The sequence below is a fragment of the Gigantopelta aegis genome, chromosome 8 (assembly GCF_016097555.1).
Source record: "Gigantopelta aegis isolate Gae_Host chromosome 8, Gae_host_genome, whole genome shotgun sequence".
NCBI lineage: Eukaryota > Metazoa > Mollusca > Gastropoda > Neomphalida > Peltospiridae > Gigantopelta > Gigantopelta aegis.
Window position 1 is genome coordinate 54,592,142 of NC_054706.1, and position 21,663 is coordinate 54,613,804.

Here is a 21,663-nt window from a genome sequence, read left to right on the forward strand (position 1 = left end):
ACCGTCATAGAGATGAAACCCGCTACATTTTTCCATTAGTAGCAAGGGATCTATTATATGCACCATCCCACACAGGATGGCACATACCACGGTCTTTGATATACCAGTCGTGGTGCACTGGCTAAAGCAAGAAATGGGTTTTAAAAGATTCTTCTGTGTTTGCTGCCATGGTAACATGCTTTTAACTCACAGCTGTTTCATTTGCTAAAATACATATTAAATACATTTAATCGGAATATTAAAAAAAGAAAAAACCCATGTCCCACTTTTTGAAAGTGGACAGAAAAAAGGTATGCAATGCCAGACCAGTAGGAATTCTCTCTCTCTCTCTCTCAGTGCAGTGCAGTGCGCACATAAGTCAATACTTTTCTTGCTTCCCACTATTTAGCAAATTTAAAATGGCGAGGAAAGTTTCGAAGGTTGTCATTGGAATGTTATCGGACATATGTGTGTTAACACCATACGTATTGTCAAAAATAACGAAGGATGTTCTCACCAACGGGTGTGTTAGAAATCAAATTAATTGATGCCTATAATATTGATTATAATCAAACACCTTGGAAAAATTAAAATAAGTTAAATTTTGTTTTGTTTAACAACACCACTAGAGTTCATTGATTTATTAATAATTGGCTATTGAATGTCAAACGTTTGGTAATTCTGACATATAGTCTCAGAGAAGAAAGCCGCTACATTTTTCCATTAGTAGCAAGGGATCTTTTATATGCACTTTCACACAGATGGGACAGCACATATCACAACCTTTGACATACTAGGCAAGTGTTCTACTGATTGAGCTAGATTCCGCCCCTTGGATCAATAAAGTACTGGGTACTAGGGTTTAGGTCAGGTCAGGTCATAGGGTTTTACGTGCACATTCAGAACAAGCTGTTGTAGCGCACGCCTGTCATGGCAGGAAAGGTGGGGGGGGGGGGAGGGACCACCTGCCAGTGCAAGGGAGCACCAGCAGCCCATCCAAGTCGGTAGCAGGCGGGGTGGGGGAGGGGGACTAGGGTTTGACCTTTAATTCTTTAAATGACTCACTGTACTGGGGGGGGGGGGGGGGGAGGTAAAATGTATCAGGTTTCCTTTGATGACTACGAGTCAGAATTACCAAATGTTAGCCGATGATTAATTAATCAATGTGCTCCAGTGGTGTCGGTAAACAAACCAAACACTGTACTGGGGTTATCAACTTCCAACTGTTAACACAATGGTATTAGGTAGACTAAATTACAAAGTTCATTGTGAGATGATAGTAGTAATGGTATGTGTACAATTAACAATTTACTTTCTGTTTTGCTTTTGTCAGCCTTTAAAAGCATTATTTCAATATTAGAGATCAAAACTTAAAAAGTCACACTGTAACAAATGGCACATATAGGCCTACCTTTATTGTGTTAACTTTATTTCAACATAAAATAGGATGAACATGCAACGGGTAAAAAACCCAGCTGAACAAATTCACATAAAGTATAAAGGTGGGCTAGTAGTAAATAAATCTGTTGTGCGGCATATTTATTTTTACTGCCGGTTATGATATATTAGGACAGGATTATGTTATGTTGTATGATTTGAATAACAAAAAAATAGTTTTTCAGAAAATCAAGGCACAATATTTTACGCGAACCGCCGTTCTGTTTGCGTGTCGGTTACGCAAAATTCAATTTACGCGAACCGCAAATTGGTTACGTCATGACCTATAAACGTTCAGAAATTAAAACTTGCAAACTTCACGATTACAGGAAGTTTATTCATCCAGACATACTACTACTAGTACTAATATTTCGACAAATGTTTTAGGCTGAATTTTAGATACTTGATGTGCAGAAAACCAGTAAACAACATTATATTGCAACAGTTGTAACTTGCGACCCGTCTAAACTTTATTATTTTTTTTAAAGAAATGTGCTCAGACTACTAGGGACGGCTAAATTATCTACTGCTATTTTATCTCTTAAAGGTGTATATGTAGATATAATATTGGATTGGCTATAATTTTGCATATGTTAAAAACAGTTTTAACGTAAACAGGAATCCAAAAGTGTCACAAAAATTGAAAAATACTAACATCGCATATTGAGCTTTAAAAAAAACAACATTTGGAACGTCACTGTAGTATAGAAGTACCATCGATAAAGTGAAAGTAGCATAGCCAACGCAAACGGCAAAAAGGAATCCCTCCAAATGATTATGTATATATTTCAAAGGCGTAGCGCCCATTACGCACATTACACATGTGCCTAATGCAAAAACAAAATCCGGGAATAGGTTGAGGCTGTCTGTAATTATTCTATAAACTATCCTCTTAAAAATGACTCGAAAAAACGATTACAAAAAAGAAAAAAAAAAAGCCTCCGAAAAGGCTCAGATCTACAGGCGTCCTGATTTTCAACTTTTTCACAGGGGGAGGCCCCCTGAATATCTCCGCTCGGGCACGCCTTTGGCGTGCGTAATGCTAAGAAAGTTTGTGGCTATGCCCCTATATTTTGTTTCAGTACTGGGGCTGATATTCAGTTCTTTTATAATATTGTTAACTTTAGCAAGCATTAAAGGTAGGGTCAACTCAAACAAGAGTCTTATGTGTTGGAAAGATGCATACCCGGACCACCAAAACATACTGACACTTTAACAAATGAAAAACGCGTAATTTTAGAATTAATATTAAAAAAAAGATTATTCCTGCTAACTGGGGGCAGCCATTTTGTTTTGTTTTTGAGACGTCCGGTGGTATAGCTTGGGGCGAAGTGACGTCAGCTCTGTCCATCTGCTCTATACACAGTGTAAACAAACGCTCTAATTTACTACAAGGCGCTTCGCTTTCATCAACCTGACTTGTAAAACAACATGAATGACTTGATTGTATAATAAACTATTTAACTAAATATATTTCAATTTGCATCAATAGAATGAAATCAAGTTATAGTATTTTTCTTTTTTGAAAAATCCAAAAAAAAACCCAACAACAACCATATTATTAGGCCTATTGGTAGGGTACGTTCGAGCAAAAATGACCACTCAAGATACTCAAGCGATACTTTTCTTTTCTTTAAGACGACGTAATTGGTCAGTTTTGTGATTTTAGATGGAAAAGTCTACTTAAGCAATGGTTTTACAGAATTACTTGCAGTAATAACACAGGGCGGCTGGTAATGTCCATTACGAATAGAGGGGTATCCGTGCGGTTATAACACAATACCCTGTGATCTTAAAAGAAACACGTCTTTTTAATGCGTCTAGACACAGTGTCTGGGGACCGTCTAAATATACACCTGCCAATCAGGAACCACGGGTACTGGCCACGGAAAGAAAATACCAATTAACTAAGAAAACACTCCGATTATTATTTCAGTACATGGGTTAATTTATGTACAAAACATAATAGTTATTTCAACACTTTGACAATGGTGGTTTATTTTGTATTGAAAAATAATATATAATTGTTACTGCCTTTCTGGGATGGCTATTATTACAGAAGTTGCTGAGAACATTGCGATGCATCCGCAAAAATCAGGTATGTTTTGTTTCTTCAGTTCGAAGACTAATTCCTGACGTGACACGTTATGTATTACGTAACCACCAGCTCGCCAGAGGGCGTATTCATTAGGATGGTACAAAATGGCTGCGCTCATTATATATAATAGCCGTAACATTTAACCGTTTTATTAATTAACTATAAGATTATACTTGTTGATATTAACCTTCTGACTACTGCAGGCGAGATATCTCGCCCGACGTCACGTCAGTCGATATACTGTACACTGTATACAGTGCATTCCCCAATTCATATTTCCCGCCGTTTTGCACACGACACTCCCCGGAAACAGAATTATAATTATAGAAAAAAGAATTTTTTTCAAAATGGTGGTTTTTGTTTTGATTTTTTCAATTGAAAATACCTTGAAATTTTTTGTTCAAAACATGGTTTTCGGCAAGTATGTTTGCTTGACAACAATGGCGGCACGTCGCGGTAATTTTCAGGGATCGATAGCTGATTGTAACAGCTAATTTGATAATAAATTTGATCGTTTACCAACAACGAAAATTACCAAATATTGCAATATGAATCGTAGTTCGGGTTTAACAAAAAATTCTGGTCAGAAAACCACTGTTATCGGGAATAATGGACATAAATACTGGACAGCTGGCCACAAATGCCCGTAAGTAAACGCAACTTTTTCGATTTTTTGCCTAATTTTAATGACCATTAGCCGATCTAAAATAATAAAAATTACAAAAAAAGACACGAAAATAATACTTACCGATTCATATATGAACTTTATTTCATGTATTTATGAAAAATTTAAGTGAATATATGTGAGTAAAAATTATAAACTTGTACCCACTCAACGTGGTTTTTGTTAAAAATTAATCCAGTAGTCTAAAGGTTAACCAATAATGTGCATTATATATCGTTGAATATTCATACCAGGCCAAATGCCTTAATTGTCCACTCCTTTAAAGCCATTTTTTTTTGGTCAAATGTTTTCTTTTGTATTTGTTTTAACTTTATGTTTCAGCTAAAAACTATGTATTTAAAATATAATTTTAACATAATTTTGAGGTAACCGATCAGGTAACCCACGGGTTTCGCAAATATAATTCACGTAACCGAAACATTGGTTACCTAGGTAAAAACCATGTGAACCGACTTCCGGTTCCCTCAGATTTCGAAAACGCAAACGGCAAAAAGGAATCCCTCCAAATGATTATGTATATATTTCAAAGGCGTAGCGCACATTACACATGTGTGTAATGCAAAAAAAAAATCCGGGAATAGGTAGAAGCTGTCTGTAATTGTTTTATAAAATATCCTTTTAAAATTGACTCGAAAAAAAAAAAAAAAAAAAAAAAAAAAAGCCTCCAAAAAGGCTCAGATTGCATCTACAGGCGTCCTGATTTTCATAATTTTCACAGGGGGAGGATCCCCGAATATCTCCGCTCGAGCACGCCTTTGACGTGCGTAATGCTAAGAAAATGTCTGGCTACACCCCTATATTTTGTTTCAGTACTGGGGCTGATATTCAGTTCTTTTATATTGTTAACTTTATTTAGCAAGCATTAAAGACATTTTTTTGTTGTTGTAAAAAATTTTCTTTTGTATTTGTTTTAACTTTATGTTTCAGCTAAAAACTATGTACATGTATTTAAAATATAATTTCAACGTAATTTTTAGGGAACCGATTAGGTAACCCACGGGTTACGCAAATATAATTCACATAACCGAACAATTGGTTACCTAGGTAAAAACCATGTGAAACAACTTCCGGTTCCCTCAGATTTCAAAATATTGTCCCCTGGAAAATCTATATTTTGGCATAATCTTTTAGCATAAATTAAAATGCTCAAAGTTGACATTAAGATGTAAAAAAAATTTGTTCTTCATGAATTAAATGTAAATAAATAAATGCATATATTCTTGATTAATTCTTGAGAAAAATGTGATGGGTTGTATACAGTAGAGTTCATGTTATAGGTATAATTATATGAGTTGGGTTAAAACATTTGTCCAACCAATGCACTACAACTGGTCAAAGGCCGTGGTATGTGCTTTCCTTTCTGTGGGAAAGTGCATATAAAAGATCCCTTGCTGCATTAGGAAAAATGTAGTGGGTTTCATTTGATAACTATATGTCAGAATTACCAATTGTTTCACATCCAATAGCCGATGATTAATTAATCAATGTGCTCTAGTGGTGGTGTTAAACAAGACCCAATTTTTAAAACATTTATTTTGTTTAAATGACACCACTTGAGCACAATGATTTATTAATCATCGGCTATTGGATATTAAATATTTGATAATTTTTATAATTTTTAACTTGTAGTCTTAGAGGAAAAGCACAATATTTTTCAATTAGCAGCAATGGATATTATATAGACACTTTTCCACAGACAGGACAGCACATACCATGTACTTTGATATACATGTACAAGTCAGATGTTTGGTAATTTTGACACAGTCCTCTGAGGAAACTTCTACATTTTTCCATTAGTAGCACGGGATATTTTATATTCACTTTCTCACAGACGGGAAAGCACAGTTGTGGTTTGTACACTGGTTGGAATGAGAAAAAACCCAATCAGTTGAATTGATTCACCAAGGTGGTTCGATCCTGTGATGCAAGCACCTCAGGCGAGCACTCAACCGACTGAGCTAAATCCCGCCTCACTAGTTGTTTACTGTGCAAGTTTTTTGCCAGCAAATAATTTGAGGGTATGTTAAAAAAACAAAAAACAAACAAAAAACCCAGCCCAGATCATAAGTGCCCCTACTAGGTGGTTATGGGTTTGAACACACAATTTCATGTACTTTCACACATTTTAAACAACAGTTCTCATACTTTAATCTTTCTAAAAATTATAAAAATTTATGTATTAATTTTCGAGATTTTAGTGTACGTAAGTTTACACTTCATACCCTCTGGAATCTCTGCTTTAGTCTTAATTCATTTCTTACAGCATGGTAAAACTGTAGCGGGTTTCCTCTCTACAACTATTATGTCAAAATTACCAAATGTTTGACATCAAATAGCCAGTGATTAATACATCAAAACTAACTTTAACTCTTACAGCATGAACTATAAATGCTTTGTCTTATCGCTATTTTGATACACATGTATTTAACTTTAAACATCGATTTAATTGTTTAATTAATAAATAAACTCTTTCATCACATTCCATGCTGACCATCTACATGTAGCTCTGTATATAAGAAATGAGTTTGATATGGTATTATAAACATGGATTTTATTTTATTTTTTAGGTAACTGCCTGGGACACAACAGTATGCTTGGAAGAGCATTTCCAAGTAAACATTGTAAGTTATTATTTTGTTAGTCTTACCGGTCCAACTGGAGGGGACTATAGGTTTCATCTCCGTCCTTAAGTCCGTCCATCTGTCCCACATATATCTTTCCCAATGTTTTTTCCCACAGTGCCTTGAGATATTGTGTATACTTTTATCATGTACTGTTAAGGTTTAGGGCCTCCAAAATAAAACTCAACCCGGACCCGAGTACCCGACACTTATAATGAGACTAAGGAATAAAGTAAAATAGGATTATGCATCTTAATTCCAGTGAAAAACATGGATGCCTAAATCATGACATATATTCAACTTTTGTTTCCCCTCCATTAGGGTCTCCAAGAGTCCAAAATATTGGACTTGAGTACGCGAGGGTCAAACTTGACCCGGACCCGAGTACCCGACACTAGATAATAATGAGACTAAGGAATAAAGTAGACTAGTATTATGGATCTTAATTCCAATGCTGAATATGGATGCCAAATCATGCCATTGATACACTGGCCCATCATATTGCATTCCACACTGTGACATTTGGCTTTTCTTTTCCCTCTATGTCTCATAGCCCTGTAATATAACCAGCGGCAAGCATATATGGCAAAATGATGAAAATAAATAAATGAGTACTCTTCCTTGCACGGGTACTCAAGTCCTGTGAATTTTGACTCTAGTCTAGCTAGACTCTGCCTGTGCTCGTGGAGACCCTATTACAAATCAAGTTTGACTTCCATGGCGATTTACCAATTTTTGACAGTTATGGCCCTTGAACTCAAGTGATAAGAAAATTAAACTTCTGGATGTTTTTGTTTTATAATGTCTTGAGATACTGACCTAAAAGTTTGGGTGTATCTTTATAAATTAATAATAATGTTATGTACTGTTACAGATCAAGTTTTACTTTCATGGCGATTTACCCATTTTGACAGTTATGTCCCTTTAACTTAGTACATAAGAAAATTTGTTGGGCCTGGTAGTAGACCTGTATTGCAGTACTCACAGAATAATTGTTTAACTGTTTAACTGCCATGTATATGTTTTGATTACTATGCTATTCAATGATTTATTTATTTTTATTAATTAAAAAATATATTTTTTAAATTAATGTTCATCTTAACCTAATGTATATGTTTTAATCTTACTTGAATGTTTAACCGAATATTTCCGGATATAGGTTTCAACGTGGCTTTTTATAATATCTATTAACCATTACCAGGGCTTTCTCAGTAATTTTTGTTTTATTTAGCCAGTTTTCAGATATGTAGAGTTTTTCCTTGAAAATTATTAAAATGTGGCTATTTTAAAGAAAGGGTCGGGATGTAGCCCAGTGCTAAAGCACTTGCTTGATGGGCAGTCAATTTGCAGGGGTCAATTTCTGTCGGTGAGTCCATTGGGCTATTTCTCGTTCCAGCCAGTGCACCACGACTGGTACATCAAAGATTGTGGTATGTGCTATCATGTGTGGGATGGTGCATATAAAAGATCTCTTGCTACTAATGGGGAGCAAGGTAGTAGATATCCTCTCTAAGACTATGTCAAAATTACCAAATAATTGACATCCAATAGCTGATGATTAATAAATTAATGCGCTCTGGTGGTGATGTTTAAATTTAAAGAAAATTGTTTTATCCAAAGACTGAATGTTGTAGCCACTTTGCATAAATATTATCAATTGGCTGATTTGGCAGTGAACAGGGTGAGCCCTGTCTTACTTTAACTGTGGCACTTACTGCTGCTGTGAGGCAGGCTGTAGCTCAGTGGTACAGCACTCGCCAGATGTGCTATCGAGTGGGCGGGACATAGCTCAGTGGTACAGCACTCGCCTGATGTGCGATCGAGTGGGCGGGTCATAGTCCAGTGGTACAGCACTCGCCTGATGTGCTATTGAGTGGGCGGGACATAGCTCAGTGGTACAGCACTCGCCTGATGTGCTATCGAGTGGGCGGGTCATAGTCCAGTGGTACAGCACTCGCCTGATGTGCTATCGAGTGGGCGGGACATAGCTCAGTGGTACATCACTCGCCTGATGTGCTATCGAGTGGGCGGGACATAGCTCAGTGGTACAGCACTCGCCTGATGTGCTATCGAGTGGGCGGGACATAGCTCAGTGGTACAGCGCTCGCCTGATGTGCGATCGAGTGGGCGGGACATAGTCCAGTGGTACAGCGCTCGCCTGATGTGCGATCGAGTGGGCGGGTCATAGTCCAGTGGTACAGCGCTCGCCTGATGTGCGATCGGTGTGGGATCGATCCCCCATTGGTGGGCCCATTGGGCTATTTCTCGCTCCAGTTAGTGCACCATGACTGGTATATCAAAGGCTGTGGTATGTGTTATCCTGTCTTTGGGATGGTGCATATAAAAGATCCCTTGCTGCTAATCGAAAAGAGTAGCCCATGAAGTGGCGACAGCGGGTTTCTCTCTCAATATCTGTGTGGTCCTTAACCATATGTCTGACGCCATATAACCCTAAATAAAATGTGTTGAGTGCATCGGTAAATAAAATATTTCCTTTCCTTTCCTTACTGCTGCTGAAATGGCTTCCAGGGGCATGAGTACTAAAACGTTTGTTTTCATTTGTTTTGGCTGTGCCCGGCTCTATTTTCAAGTAATAATAAATTTAAATATTTAGGTCTTGAGTTTATTATTGAATTTTTTCCCCTCTAATTATAGCCTTATTAACCACACCAACAACCCTGCGCCTCTCCCCCCTCCCATCCTGTACACATCTGAGAATGTGCCCAAGACAGATGTACTTGAGCCTTCAGTGAATGTAAGCATGTATCAAGTGGTTGATAAATTAAGTCAACACAAATAAACTTTGTTAACGTGGAATATGATTACAAATAAATAGATTAAGTAACAAATCATTATATATTAATGTTCTTTATTGGGTAGATTTTATGGCATGCACTGATATACATCACATAACTGGATGGTATTTTCTTCCGAACCATACTACATTAAAAACTTTTAAAAGAAGCAATAATTTAAAGATGTATTTGGTGTTAATTTTTATATATATATATTGTTAGCTAACGATTATGAAGCAATTACAATCATATTTAACATATGCTCCAAATCATAGTTTGTGAATAAATAAATTAACATAACATTCGCAGGAGTACCATATGAAATTTATGAAACTCATTTGGGAATTGTTCCTACTCCCTAACTCGCTCGGGGAATGAAATAATTCCCAAACTCGTTTCATAAATTTAATACAGCACTCCCCCTCATGCAATAAGTTATATATATAATTAATTTGTCATTACATTCATTACAATATAACGTTATCCCATTGGTCCCAGTCCAGATGTAATATTATAACGTGACTTTGTTCATTTCTCAACGAATGTAAAAGTTACATCGTCAGGGAACATAATTTTATAGAGGCAAGTTGTCTTATTGCGCATTATTGTTTTTGGACCAAAAATAATTCAGAATAAAGTAACAAGTTTTAGTGTTATTATTAGCAAATATGATTCAAATTTAATTACTGATTTTTGTTGTTCATACCCTGATGAACGTAAAAGAAATAACAGACAATCCTTAAGGCTATTTTAAATTTGCTGTCCAATAATGTGATGTATATTATGCATAGAGTATTGAAAACCTATTTTATTGTTTATTCTAGATTTACCTTACGATAGGGAAGATGAAGGCTTTTATGAGGAAGCCGAACCTATGGTGGCGAAAGCTACAGTTGGAAAAGGTAGTCTGTTGTAACAAGAACATTTTCTTGTCTTATCCTGTTATATGTACCTCTATAATTAAAGCCATGTTTATTAATTCACCTTAGTTTAATATTTAGTTACTTTTACATTTATTCGTTATAAATAGTGGGGTGAAATTACTCACATTTGCTTTGAGGTCTGTTATTTCATATGTTTTTCTCAACTTTCTAGTACATCTATTCTTTCCCATTCACGAAACGGGATTTTGGGGGGTGGAGACAACTGCCCCTCTAGTGCTGGAGTGAAACCTCAAATTCGAGCAAAGAAGATAGAGATATTCTGGCAAAATATGCTAAACAGAGACCTTTTTACCATGTATTTCCATCATTCTACCATCAAAATTAGTTGTAATCCATGTAAAACTGCATAGTGATTCATTTGCAGCCCTATATAGCTGTTTGGTAGCAATGCTAATGTGAATAAATGTTGTTATTCAGATTTAGGCAAAAACCAGCCTGCCCTCTTCCCCCCCCCCCCCCCCCCCCCCCCCCCCCCCCCCTTACAAAAATGGGAGGCCCATATATATGCCTATGCACCCATTCATGAACTTTGTGTATGCTGTCATAATATGCAGGCTTTTAGTCCCCTGCTTGGCCCATTCGGAGAGGAATATTATAGGTTTCGTCTGTCTATCTGTCCCACATCTACTTTTGTGGACCTTTTTTCACAATGCTTTAAGCTACCAAGCTGAACTATTTTGTATAGTTTTATCATACATGTATACTGTTACAGATCACATTTGTATAGTTTTATCATACACTGTTACAGACCATGTTTGGCTTTTATGTCAATTTACACATTTTTCACATACTTATGACCCATGAATTTAGGAGATAAAAAAAGTTGTTTTCTATATACTTTTATTTCACGATGCCTCAATATATTGAGCTGACATTTTATATATAGCTTTATTATTTACTGTTACAGATAAAGTTTGACTATTAAGGCAATTTACCCTTTTTTCACAGATTTATGGCTCTTGAAATTAGGCGATACTAAATTTAGTTTGGGCCCGGTAGGGGACATGTATATATTGTTTTTAGCAGTACTCTCAGAATGCTTGTTACAACTTAAATGTATTAAACTATGGTTCAAGTAACAATTAAAAAGTTTCTTCAACTAATAAAATTACAAAGGAGTTTTAAAATATACTAATATTACTTAATTATTAAGTACATGTACTTCAAATCACCATGCAGGGACCCATGCTACCATCGACGTCCTAAACTGCATTCACCTTAGTTCGGAGGGATGTAAAAAGTTAAGAAAAGTATTGACTTAAAGTGCCCTGTGCACTACGTTTACCTAACAACAAAAAATACGAATACAACTTTTAAGGAAATATTATTCTACATGTTTCAGCTACGATACGTGCAACAAAATATATTGCAATCAGTTAATGTGAACAATCAACAATGTGGAAGTAAAACAAATCCATTCTAAGGTCGACGACAGTCACTTTTCGCACCCTTATTTTGGCTTCATACACAATAAATATAGCATATCTTACCGTAATTTCATGTGAAATCCATATTTCGTGAAAGGTAAAAAACATTAATCACAAGATTTTCTTCACATACAGGTGTATTAACAATGTTCAAATAAAAAAAATTCAACAGCAATTTTGCATTGGAATTTTTCCAGCATTCTGAAAACGGAAATGTCATGTACCCAATTTAGTGTTATTGTAAGGAAATGTAAAGTGACGTCACTGGAATACTGATGTCATTCAAATTCAAAATTAGCTGTAATATTACAATGCTTCGTCACATTAAACTAGTCGACTAACCTTGACTCCTGTCAAAATTCTATAACCAGCAAACGACGCTGTTTACAGGTCGGTATGTTTTTATTTTTCATAATTCCGGACAACATATTAAGTTTAAATTTTAAAAGATGAAAGAAATAAAAAGTACCTTTTGTTAAATATATCACATCAAAAAATTACCGTTAGATATCTTTTATTTATTGTATACGAAGCTAAAACAAGGGTGCAAAAAGTGACTGTCTTCGACTATAATAGTAATAATAGAATTTTATTTCAGATCAGTGATCCATAGAACATATTTAAATATCACATATAAAACTGATTACATAATATACAGTAGCTTATTGCAGCGATTTACACATACAGATTTGACGTACACATTTGTACACTGCAGGTGGGCAAGTAGGTTGTTTGAGGTTGTTTCGATTCTGCTATTCAGCGAATATGCTGTTGAGCGAAGTAAAGTGTCCAAGCTTTTTACTTGATGACCAACAAACATCTATAACAGTTATATTCTGTTTTATTTTAGATTGTAATGAGCATTTCCAAGATCGTCCAGGACATGATTTTCTGAAGTCAGATGATGAAGCAGGTAAACAGTTTTATAACAGGAGGGCTTCCACTTCTTCTGTAGTTTACTTTTGTTTTATTTCAAATATCTTGTGCATTCAAATTAATTTCCATTTTTACCTTCATTTATTGTATTGAAAAGTTTGGCTTTTTTAACGACACTTCTAGAGCACATTGAATTCCAGTTTACACAACCCCTGCAATTAAGAAAACATCCAAGGCAAAAAACAAACAGTGGAAAAACAATTTCTAATATAGTCCACAGCAAAAAAAGTGCCGTGGAGAATGAAAAACTCCACGGCAATCACAACGGCATTGCTGATTGCTGTGGGTTGTTTACAGAAGATCCAGTTTCGAGATGTTACACTGTACACACACAAATTTAATACTCTGTTAAAATTTAATAGATTACTTATCCAACCAAAATATTATTATTACACTGATCTTTTTCTGATGGGACTAGTGTAATTTTTTGTTTTGCAAAAGAAAGCTAATATTCTACCCAAGTGTTATTCGACCCTTTAATGCAGAATTAAAGGGTTTACTAAAACAATAATCCGAGACTTTGTTTGGTTCAAGTGTAGCAGTATGTTCAACCATTCAGCGTTCTAGCCAATGATATTCTACTCTTTGTGTGTGTGTGTGTTTCAATATGTATATATATATATATATTTATTTATTACTCATATGGTCGATGCTAAATGGTTACATAAATGTCATATTTTCCCCACGCTATCTTTATTTCCTGGTTTATAACAATACCATGAAAACTGTTATGGCACACTTCTGACGTCACAAGCCGTTATACAATGTAGCAGCTGCAAGCTTGCGACAGTCGCAGTTTTTGAAATTGACATATTCCACGTCACTATAATTGACATCACCGAATGTTGTTAGCTAATGATATTTAACATTTGCTCGAAATCATAGTTTGTGAATAATAAATAAATTAACATAACATTCGCAGGAGTGCCATATGAAATTTATGAAACTCATTTGGGAATTGTTTCTACTCCCTAACTCGCTCGGGGAATGAAATAATTCCCAAACTTGTTTCATAAATTTAATACAGCACTCCCCCTCATGCAATAACTTATATATATAATTAATTTGTCATTACATTCATTACAATATAACGTTATCCCATTGGTCCACAGTCCAGATGTAGCAATGGGACTTTGTTCATTTCTCAACGAACGTAAAAGTTACGTCGTCAGGGAACATAATTTTATAGAGGCAAGATGTCTTATTGAGCATTATTGTTTTTGGACCAAAAATAATTCAGAATAAAGTAACAAGTTTTAGTGTTATTATTAGCAAATATGATTCAAATTTAATTACTGATTTTTGTTGTTCATATCCTGATGAACGTAAAAAAAATAACAGACAATCCTTAAGGCTGTTTTAAATTTGCTGTCCAATAATGTGATGTATAAAAAACAGTATATTATGCATAGAGTATTGAAAACCTATTTTATTGTTTATTCTAGATTTTCCTTATGGTAGGGAAGATGAAGGCTTTTACAAGGAAGCCGAATGTATGGTGGCGAAAGCTGAAGTTGGAAAAGGTAGTCTGTTGTAACAAGAAAATTTTCTTGTCTTATGCTGTTATATGTACCTCTATAATTAAAGCCATGTTTATTAATTCACCTTAGTTTAATATTTACAGTTACATTTACATTTATTCGTTATAAATAGTGGGGTGAAATTACTCACATTTGCTTTCAGCTCTGTATTTCATATGTTTTTCTCAACTTTCTAGTACATCTATTCTTTCCCATTCATGAAATGAGACTGGGGGGTGGGGGGGTGGGGGCAACTGCCCCTCTAGTGCTGGAGCAAAACCTCAAATTTGAGCAAAGAAGATAGAGATATTCTGGCAAAATATGCTAACCTGAGACCTTTTTACCATGTATTTCCATCATTCTACCATCAAAATTAGTTGTAATCCATGTAAAACTGCGTAGTGATTCGGTTGCAGCCCTATATAGTAGTTTGGTAGAAATGCTAATGTGAATAAATGTTATTCAGATTTGGGTGATTTTCGTTTAATTTGGGCAAAAACCAGCCTGCCCTCCCCCCCTACAAAAATGGGAGGCCCATATGCCTATGGTCCCATTCATGAACTTTGTGTATGCTGTCATAATATACAAGCTTTTAGTCCCCTTGCTTGGTCCAATAGGAGGGGAATATTATAGGTTTCGTCTATCCTTCTGTCTGTCTATCTGTCCCACATCTAGTTTTGTGGACCTTTTTTCACAATACCTTAAAGTACCAAGCTGAAATATTTTGTATAGTTTTATCATACACTGTTACAGATCACGTTTGGCTTTCATGTCAAATTTACACATTTTTCACATACTTATGATCAGTGTTCCAGATTAAAATTTTGGGGCAGTATCCCAGTTTCAAAATCTGGTATCCCACCTGAGAATTTAGTATTATATGGTATTCCGGTGGGATATTGGGTTCTTGAAGTCTGGTATCCAAAATTAAATTCTGGTATCCCCGGGATATCGGGATACTGTTAATCTTGAACACTGCTTATGATCCATGAATTTAGGAGGTAAGAAAAGTTGTTTTTCATATACTTTTATTTCACGATGCCGCAATATATTGAGCTGACATTTTATATATAGCTTTATTATTTACTGTTATACAGATCAGTTTGACTATTAAGGCAATTTACCCATTTTTCACAGATTTATGGCTCTTGAAATTAGGCGAAACTAAATTTTGTTTGGACCCAGTAGGGGACATGTATATATTGTTTTTAGCAGTACTCTCAAAATTCTTGTTACAACTTAAATGTATTAAACTATGGTTCAAGTAACAATTAAAAAGTTTCTTCAACTAATAATTATAATGAAATTACAAAGCAGTTTTAAAATATACTAATATACTTAATTATTAAGTACCTCGAATCACCCATGCTACCATCGACATCCTAAACTGTGTTCACCTTAGTCCAGAGGGATGTAGAAAGTTAAGAAAAGTAGTGACTTAAAGTGCCCTGTGCACTACATTTGCCTAACAACAAAAAATATGAATACAACTTTTACGGAAATATTATTCTACATTTTTTCAGCTACAATATGTGCAACAAAATATATTGCAATCAGTTAATGTAAACAGTCAACAATGAGAACGTAAAACAAATCCATTCTAAGGTCGACGACAGTAACTTTTTGCACCCTTGTTTTGGCTTCGTACACAATAAATATACATGTAGCATACATGTATCTTACCATAATTTCACATGAAATCCACATATTGTAAAAGGTACACTTTTTTAATCACAAGATTTTCTTCAAACACATCCAGGTGCATTAACAATGTTCAAACAAAAGAAATTCAATAGCAATTTTGCATTGGAATTTTTCCAGCATTCTGAAAACGGAAACGTTGTGTTTAGTGTTATTGTAAGGAGATCTAAAGTGACGTCTCTGGAATACTGATGTCATTCAAATTCAAAATTAGCTGTATTATTACAATGCTTTGTCACATTAAAATAAAAACTGGTCGACTAACCTTGACCCCTGTCAAAATTCTATAACTAGCAAATGATGCTGTTTACTTGTCGGTATGTTTTTATTTTTCATAATTCCGGAAAACATATTCAGTTTGAATTTTAAAAGATGAAAGAAATAAAAAGTACCTTTTGTTAAATATATCCCATCAAAAAATTACCGTTAGATATGTTTTATTTATTGTGTACGAAGCTAAAACAAGGGTGCAAAAAGTGACTGTCATCAACTATAATAATAATAATAATAGATTTTTATTTCAGATCAGTGACCCATGGAACATATTTAAATATCAGATACAAAACTGATTACATAATATACAGTAGCTTATTGCAGCGATTTACACATACTGATTTGACGTACACATTTGTACACCACAGGTGGGCAAGTAGGTTGTTTCGATTCTGCTATTCAGCGAATATGCTGTTGAGCGAAGTAAAGTGTCCAAGCTTTTTACTTGATGACCAACAAACATCTATAACAGTTATATTCTGTTTTATTTTAGATTGTAATGAGCATTTCCAAGATCGTCCACGACATGATGTTCTGAAGTCGGATGATGAAGCGGGTAAACGGTTTTATAACAGGAGGGCTTCCACTTCTTCTGTAGTTTACTTTCGTTTTATTTCAAATATCTTGTGCATTCAAATTAATTTCCATTTTAACCTTTATTTATTGTATTGAAAAGTTTGGCTTTTTTAACAACTCTTCTAGTCCATTGGACTATTTCTCGTTCCAGCCATTGCACCACAACTGGTATATCAAAGGCTGTGGTATGTGTTATCCTGTCTGTGGGATGGTGCATATAAAAAATCCCTTGCTACTAATGAAAAAATGTAGCAGGTTTCCTCTATGACTGTGTCAAAAATGACCATATGTTTGACGTCAATAGCTGATGATTAATAAATCAATGTGCTCTAGTGGTGTCGTTAGACAAAACAAACTTTAACTTTAACAACTCTTCTAGAGCACATTGAATTCCAGTTTACCCAACCCCTGCAATTAAGAAAATGTCCCAAGGCAAAAAACAAACAGTGGGAAAAAAAATTCTAATATAATCCACAGCAAAAAAAGTGCCGTGGAGAATGAAAAACTCAACGGCAATCACCATGGCATTGCCGATTGCCGTGGGCATTTGCAGGGGTTGTTTACAGAAGATCCAGTTTTGAGATGTTACACTGTATACACACACAAATTTAGTACTCTGTTAAAATTTAATAGGTTACTTATCCAAGCAAAATATTATTATTACACTGATCTTTTTCTGATGGGACTAGCATAGTTTTTTGTTTTGCAAAAGAAAGCTAATATTCTACCCAAGTGTTATTCTACCCTTTAATGCAGAATTAAAGGGTTAACTTAAACAATAGTTCGAGACTTTGTGCTTGGTTCAGGTGTAGCAGTATGTTCAACCATTCAGCATTCTAGCCAATGATATTCTACTCTTTGTGTGTGTGTGTCATTGTATATATATTTATTTATTTATTTATTTATTGCCCAAACGGTCTACAATAAACGGTTACATAAATGTCATATTTTCCCCACGCTATCTTTATTTCCTGGGTTATAATAATTTAATACCTTGAAAACTGTTATGGCACACTTCTGACGTCACAAGTCGTTATAGCAGCTGCAAGCTTGCGACAGTCGCAGTTTCTGAAATTGACATCATTCCACGTCACTATAATTGACATCACTAAATGTTGTTAATGACGATTATGAAGCAATTACAATCATATTTAACATTTGCTCGAAATCATAGTTTGTGAATAATAAATAAATTAACATAACATTCGCAGGAGTGCCATATGAAATTTATGAAACACATTTGGGAATTGTTTCTACTCCCTAACTCGCTCGGGGAATGAAATAATTCCCAAACTCGTTTCATAAATTTAATATAGCATTCCCCTTCATGGAATAAGATATATATATATCTATAGTTGAATCCCGTTGGCTCGAACCCCATCGGTGCTTGAGAAAGTGTTTGTCCCATCAGGTAGTTTGACCGAACCATTCGATCAACATCGGATATTTCGGTAACATCAGTTAGAAAGTTGAATTAGATACATATTATTTTGGTAACTGCAAACTTTAAAATTTCATCAGTGTGTTATATAGCAAAATATCTGAGTGAAAGAATTTATTAGAAATTACACCGATTGTGTGATGCAGAAGCCCTTGACGGTATTAATTAAATGTGTGGTTGCGGAAGTGATGACAGCTGATTAACTGGCCCATTGTTTCATTTAAAACTGGTCTTGCAGACGTGTTCAAAGTCACGCTTTATGCCGAGGCCCGTTTGTGCACTAGTTGTTTGATTGGTATCACGGTTCATCTCACAGTTACCGTAACACTAGCTGTACTTGAAAGATCATTACCGATAGCCGCCTAACAAACGACATAAAGAAAGGATTGCATGGCTATTGTTGTGATTCCCCGATTCATCGATAGTTCGTTCCGCCTAAATAATGAATCCGAAGGTTTTAATAACCAACTGCGCAAGCGCAGCAATAGTTTGTCCTTTTCTGTGGTTTCCCATTTAATATTTAACGGATCACCATTTTGAGGGAAATATAATTAATAACAGACGGGACTGATAATTTAGTTCAAGCAAAGGCTTATAATCGACCCTGGACGTGTTCGACCCATCAGCAGTTAATATAAGGGTTTACTGAACAAAAAACTTGGGACTTCGTTTTTGGTTTGAGCGTTGCGGTGTGTTCCACCCTTCTGAGGTCGAGCCAACAAGATTCTACTGTATATATTATTTGTGTGTGTTTTTCTTTGTAGATTCTATGTTTGATACTGAAGATGAAGACTATTCTGATGATGAACCATGGGCGAACTTTACTGATTGGAGTGATTCTGAAGGTAATGTATTAAATGTCAAGAAGAAAGACAGGCTATGCACACTTTCATTATAGGGCATTTTCTTCTTATATTATTAACTATAGCTATATTTAAATCACTTTTTATATCAAAGATGTTTTATTTAGCAATAATTACATTTCTGTTACATTCATTACAATTTAGCGTCATCCCATTGGTCCAGCCATTGCAACGTGAGTTTGTTCATTTCTTAATGAATGTAAAAGATAACATTTTCAGGGAATGACATAAATAATGACGTCACTTTTTATTGGTACCTTGTCATACTGAGCATTATTGTTTTTAAAAAAAAGTAATTCCAAATCAAATATGAATTTTTAGTGTTATTATTAGCAAGTACACTGTATCTTTTAAATTTAATTCTAAGTATTGTCTGTTATTTCTTTTATATTCATCTGGGTATGAAGAAAAAATCATCTGCAATCTTATGTGAGAATGCCTTCACCGATTCATACATTTTACAGATATTTACTTTTGCTCATTCCCACAATGAACGTAAAAGAAATAACGGGCAATTCTTAAGAATAGTCAACTACCAGTAGATCTTTTACATCCAGTGCATCGTGTAAACTAGGAATAATTATAGTGAACATATTCCGCGGCAGTGAATTGTGAATTTCATAATTTATCATCATATTGATAGAGTTTAACCCATACCTTTTTTATTATAATCAATCATTAGGACACCATTGGGGGGTGGGACATAGCCGAGTGGTTTGGGATCGATCCCTGTCATTGGGCCCATTGTGCTATTTCTTGTTCCAGCCAGTGCACCACAACTGGTATATCAAAGGCCGTGTTATGTCCTATCCTGTCAGTGGGATGGTGCATATAAAAGATCCCTTGCTGCATTAGGAAAAATGTAGCGGGTTTCGTCTGATGACTACAAGTCAGAACTACCATATGTTTGACATCCAATAGCCAATGATTAATTAACCTTCTGACTACTGCACGTCAGTCGATATACTGTACAGTGTATACAGTGCATTCCCCTATTCATATTTCCCGCCGTTTTGCACACGACACTCACCGGAAACGGAAATATAATTAAAGAAAAAAGTTTTTTTTTCAAATGGTGGTTTTTGTTTTGATTTTTTCAATTGAAAATACCTTGAAATTTTGAGTTCAAAAAGTGGTTTTCGGCAAGTATTTTCGCTTGACAACAATGGCGGCACGTCGTGGTAATTTTCAGAGATCGATAGCTGATTGTAACAGCTAATTTGATAATAAATTTGATCGTTTTACCAACAACGAAAATTACCAAATATTGCAATATGAATCGTAGTTCGGGTTTAAAAAAAAGCCTAATTTTAATCACCATTAGCCGATCTAAAATAATAAAAATTACAAAAAAAGACATGAAAATAATACTTACCGATTCATATATGAACTTTATTTCATGTATTTATGAAACATTTAAGTGAATATATGTGAGTAAAAATTATAAACTTGTACCCACTCATTTTTTGTTAAAAATTAATCCAGTAGTCTAAAGGTTAATCAATGTGCTCTAGTGATGTCGTTAAACAAAACAAAACTTCTTAGATCACCATTGGTGTCAATATTATGCTTATAGAGCCAAGTTTAGTTTCAGAATATTTATGTTGAAATTGCAAAATCATTACATATTGTTTCATCTGTCTACATTCAGGTTTATGTCAGTTATACAAATGGCCACGTCCTTTGAAACCATAATAAATTGCAAGTTGCAACTGCAGAGAACCAATGGTGGGCATGTACATGTCACTGGATATGCGTCTAGGGTGGACATCATGGCACCTCAAATATGAAATACTAACTTATGAATTTCAATAGGATATCAGTTTTCTCAGTGCGAGTGTTTATTTTAATAAATAAGACATGCTTATACTATAGTTTCTTTCTCATAATCTAAGGCATATTTCACATTTACCTACAGTTTCAAAACTAATAACCACAAAATTCCATGTTGATTTGTAACTTTAAGTATAACATTATTTTTCCTTTCACCACGGTTAAGTATATTACTAGTGAAACAAGGAAATTTGTTTTATTTATTTTAGGTTTGAAATGCAAGGAACATTTTAATGATCCACCAGGGAGTGTTGTTTGTTGCAGAGAAGGTAAACTGTTTTATAATAGGGAGGCTCTTCATGTGTGGTTTAATTAGCCGTAACCGTTAAACTCTAGTGCTGATAGGTGTTTAATATATAGTTCTTCAGATACATGTATATTTTAATATTCCCCAGCCTGTCGGGGGACTATAGGTTTTGTCTCCGTCCATCCGTCTGTCCATCTGTCTGTCTGTCCCAGATATATGTTTTTCACAATGCCTCGAAATACTGATCTGAAACTGTGTTTGGCTTTATTATGTACTGTTACAGATAA

General features: G+C 35.0%; 1 protein-coding gene across 1 annotated transcript in view; it reads left to right on the plus strand.

Moving 5' to 3' along the window:
• Positions 1-21,663, plus strand: part of LOC121378310 — a 35,801-nt gene that overhangs the window by 6,692 nt on the left and 7,446 nt on the right. The window contains exons 3-9 of the mRNA XM_041506418.1: positions 6,767-6,820; positions 10,440-10,517; positions 12,837-12,899; positions 14,368-14,445; positions 16,910-16,972; positions 19,198-19,278; positions 21,339-21,398. Of these exons, the coding sequence (XP_041362352.1) occupies positions 6,767-6,820; positions 10,440-10,517; positions 12,837-12,899; positions 14,368-14,445; positions 16,910-16,972; positions 19,198-19,278; positions 21,339-21,398 (477 nt within the window). The remainder of the gene's footprint in view (positions 1-6,766; positions 6,821-10,439; positions 10,518-12,836; positions 12,900-14,367; positions 14,446-16,909; positions 16,973-19,197; positions 19,279-21,338; positions 21,399-21,663) is intronic.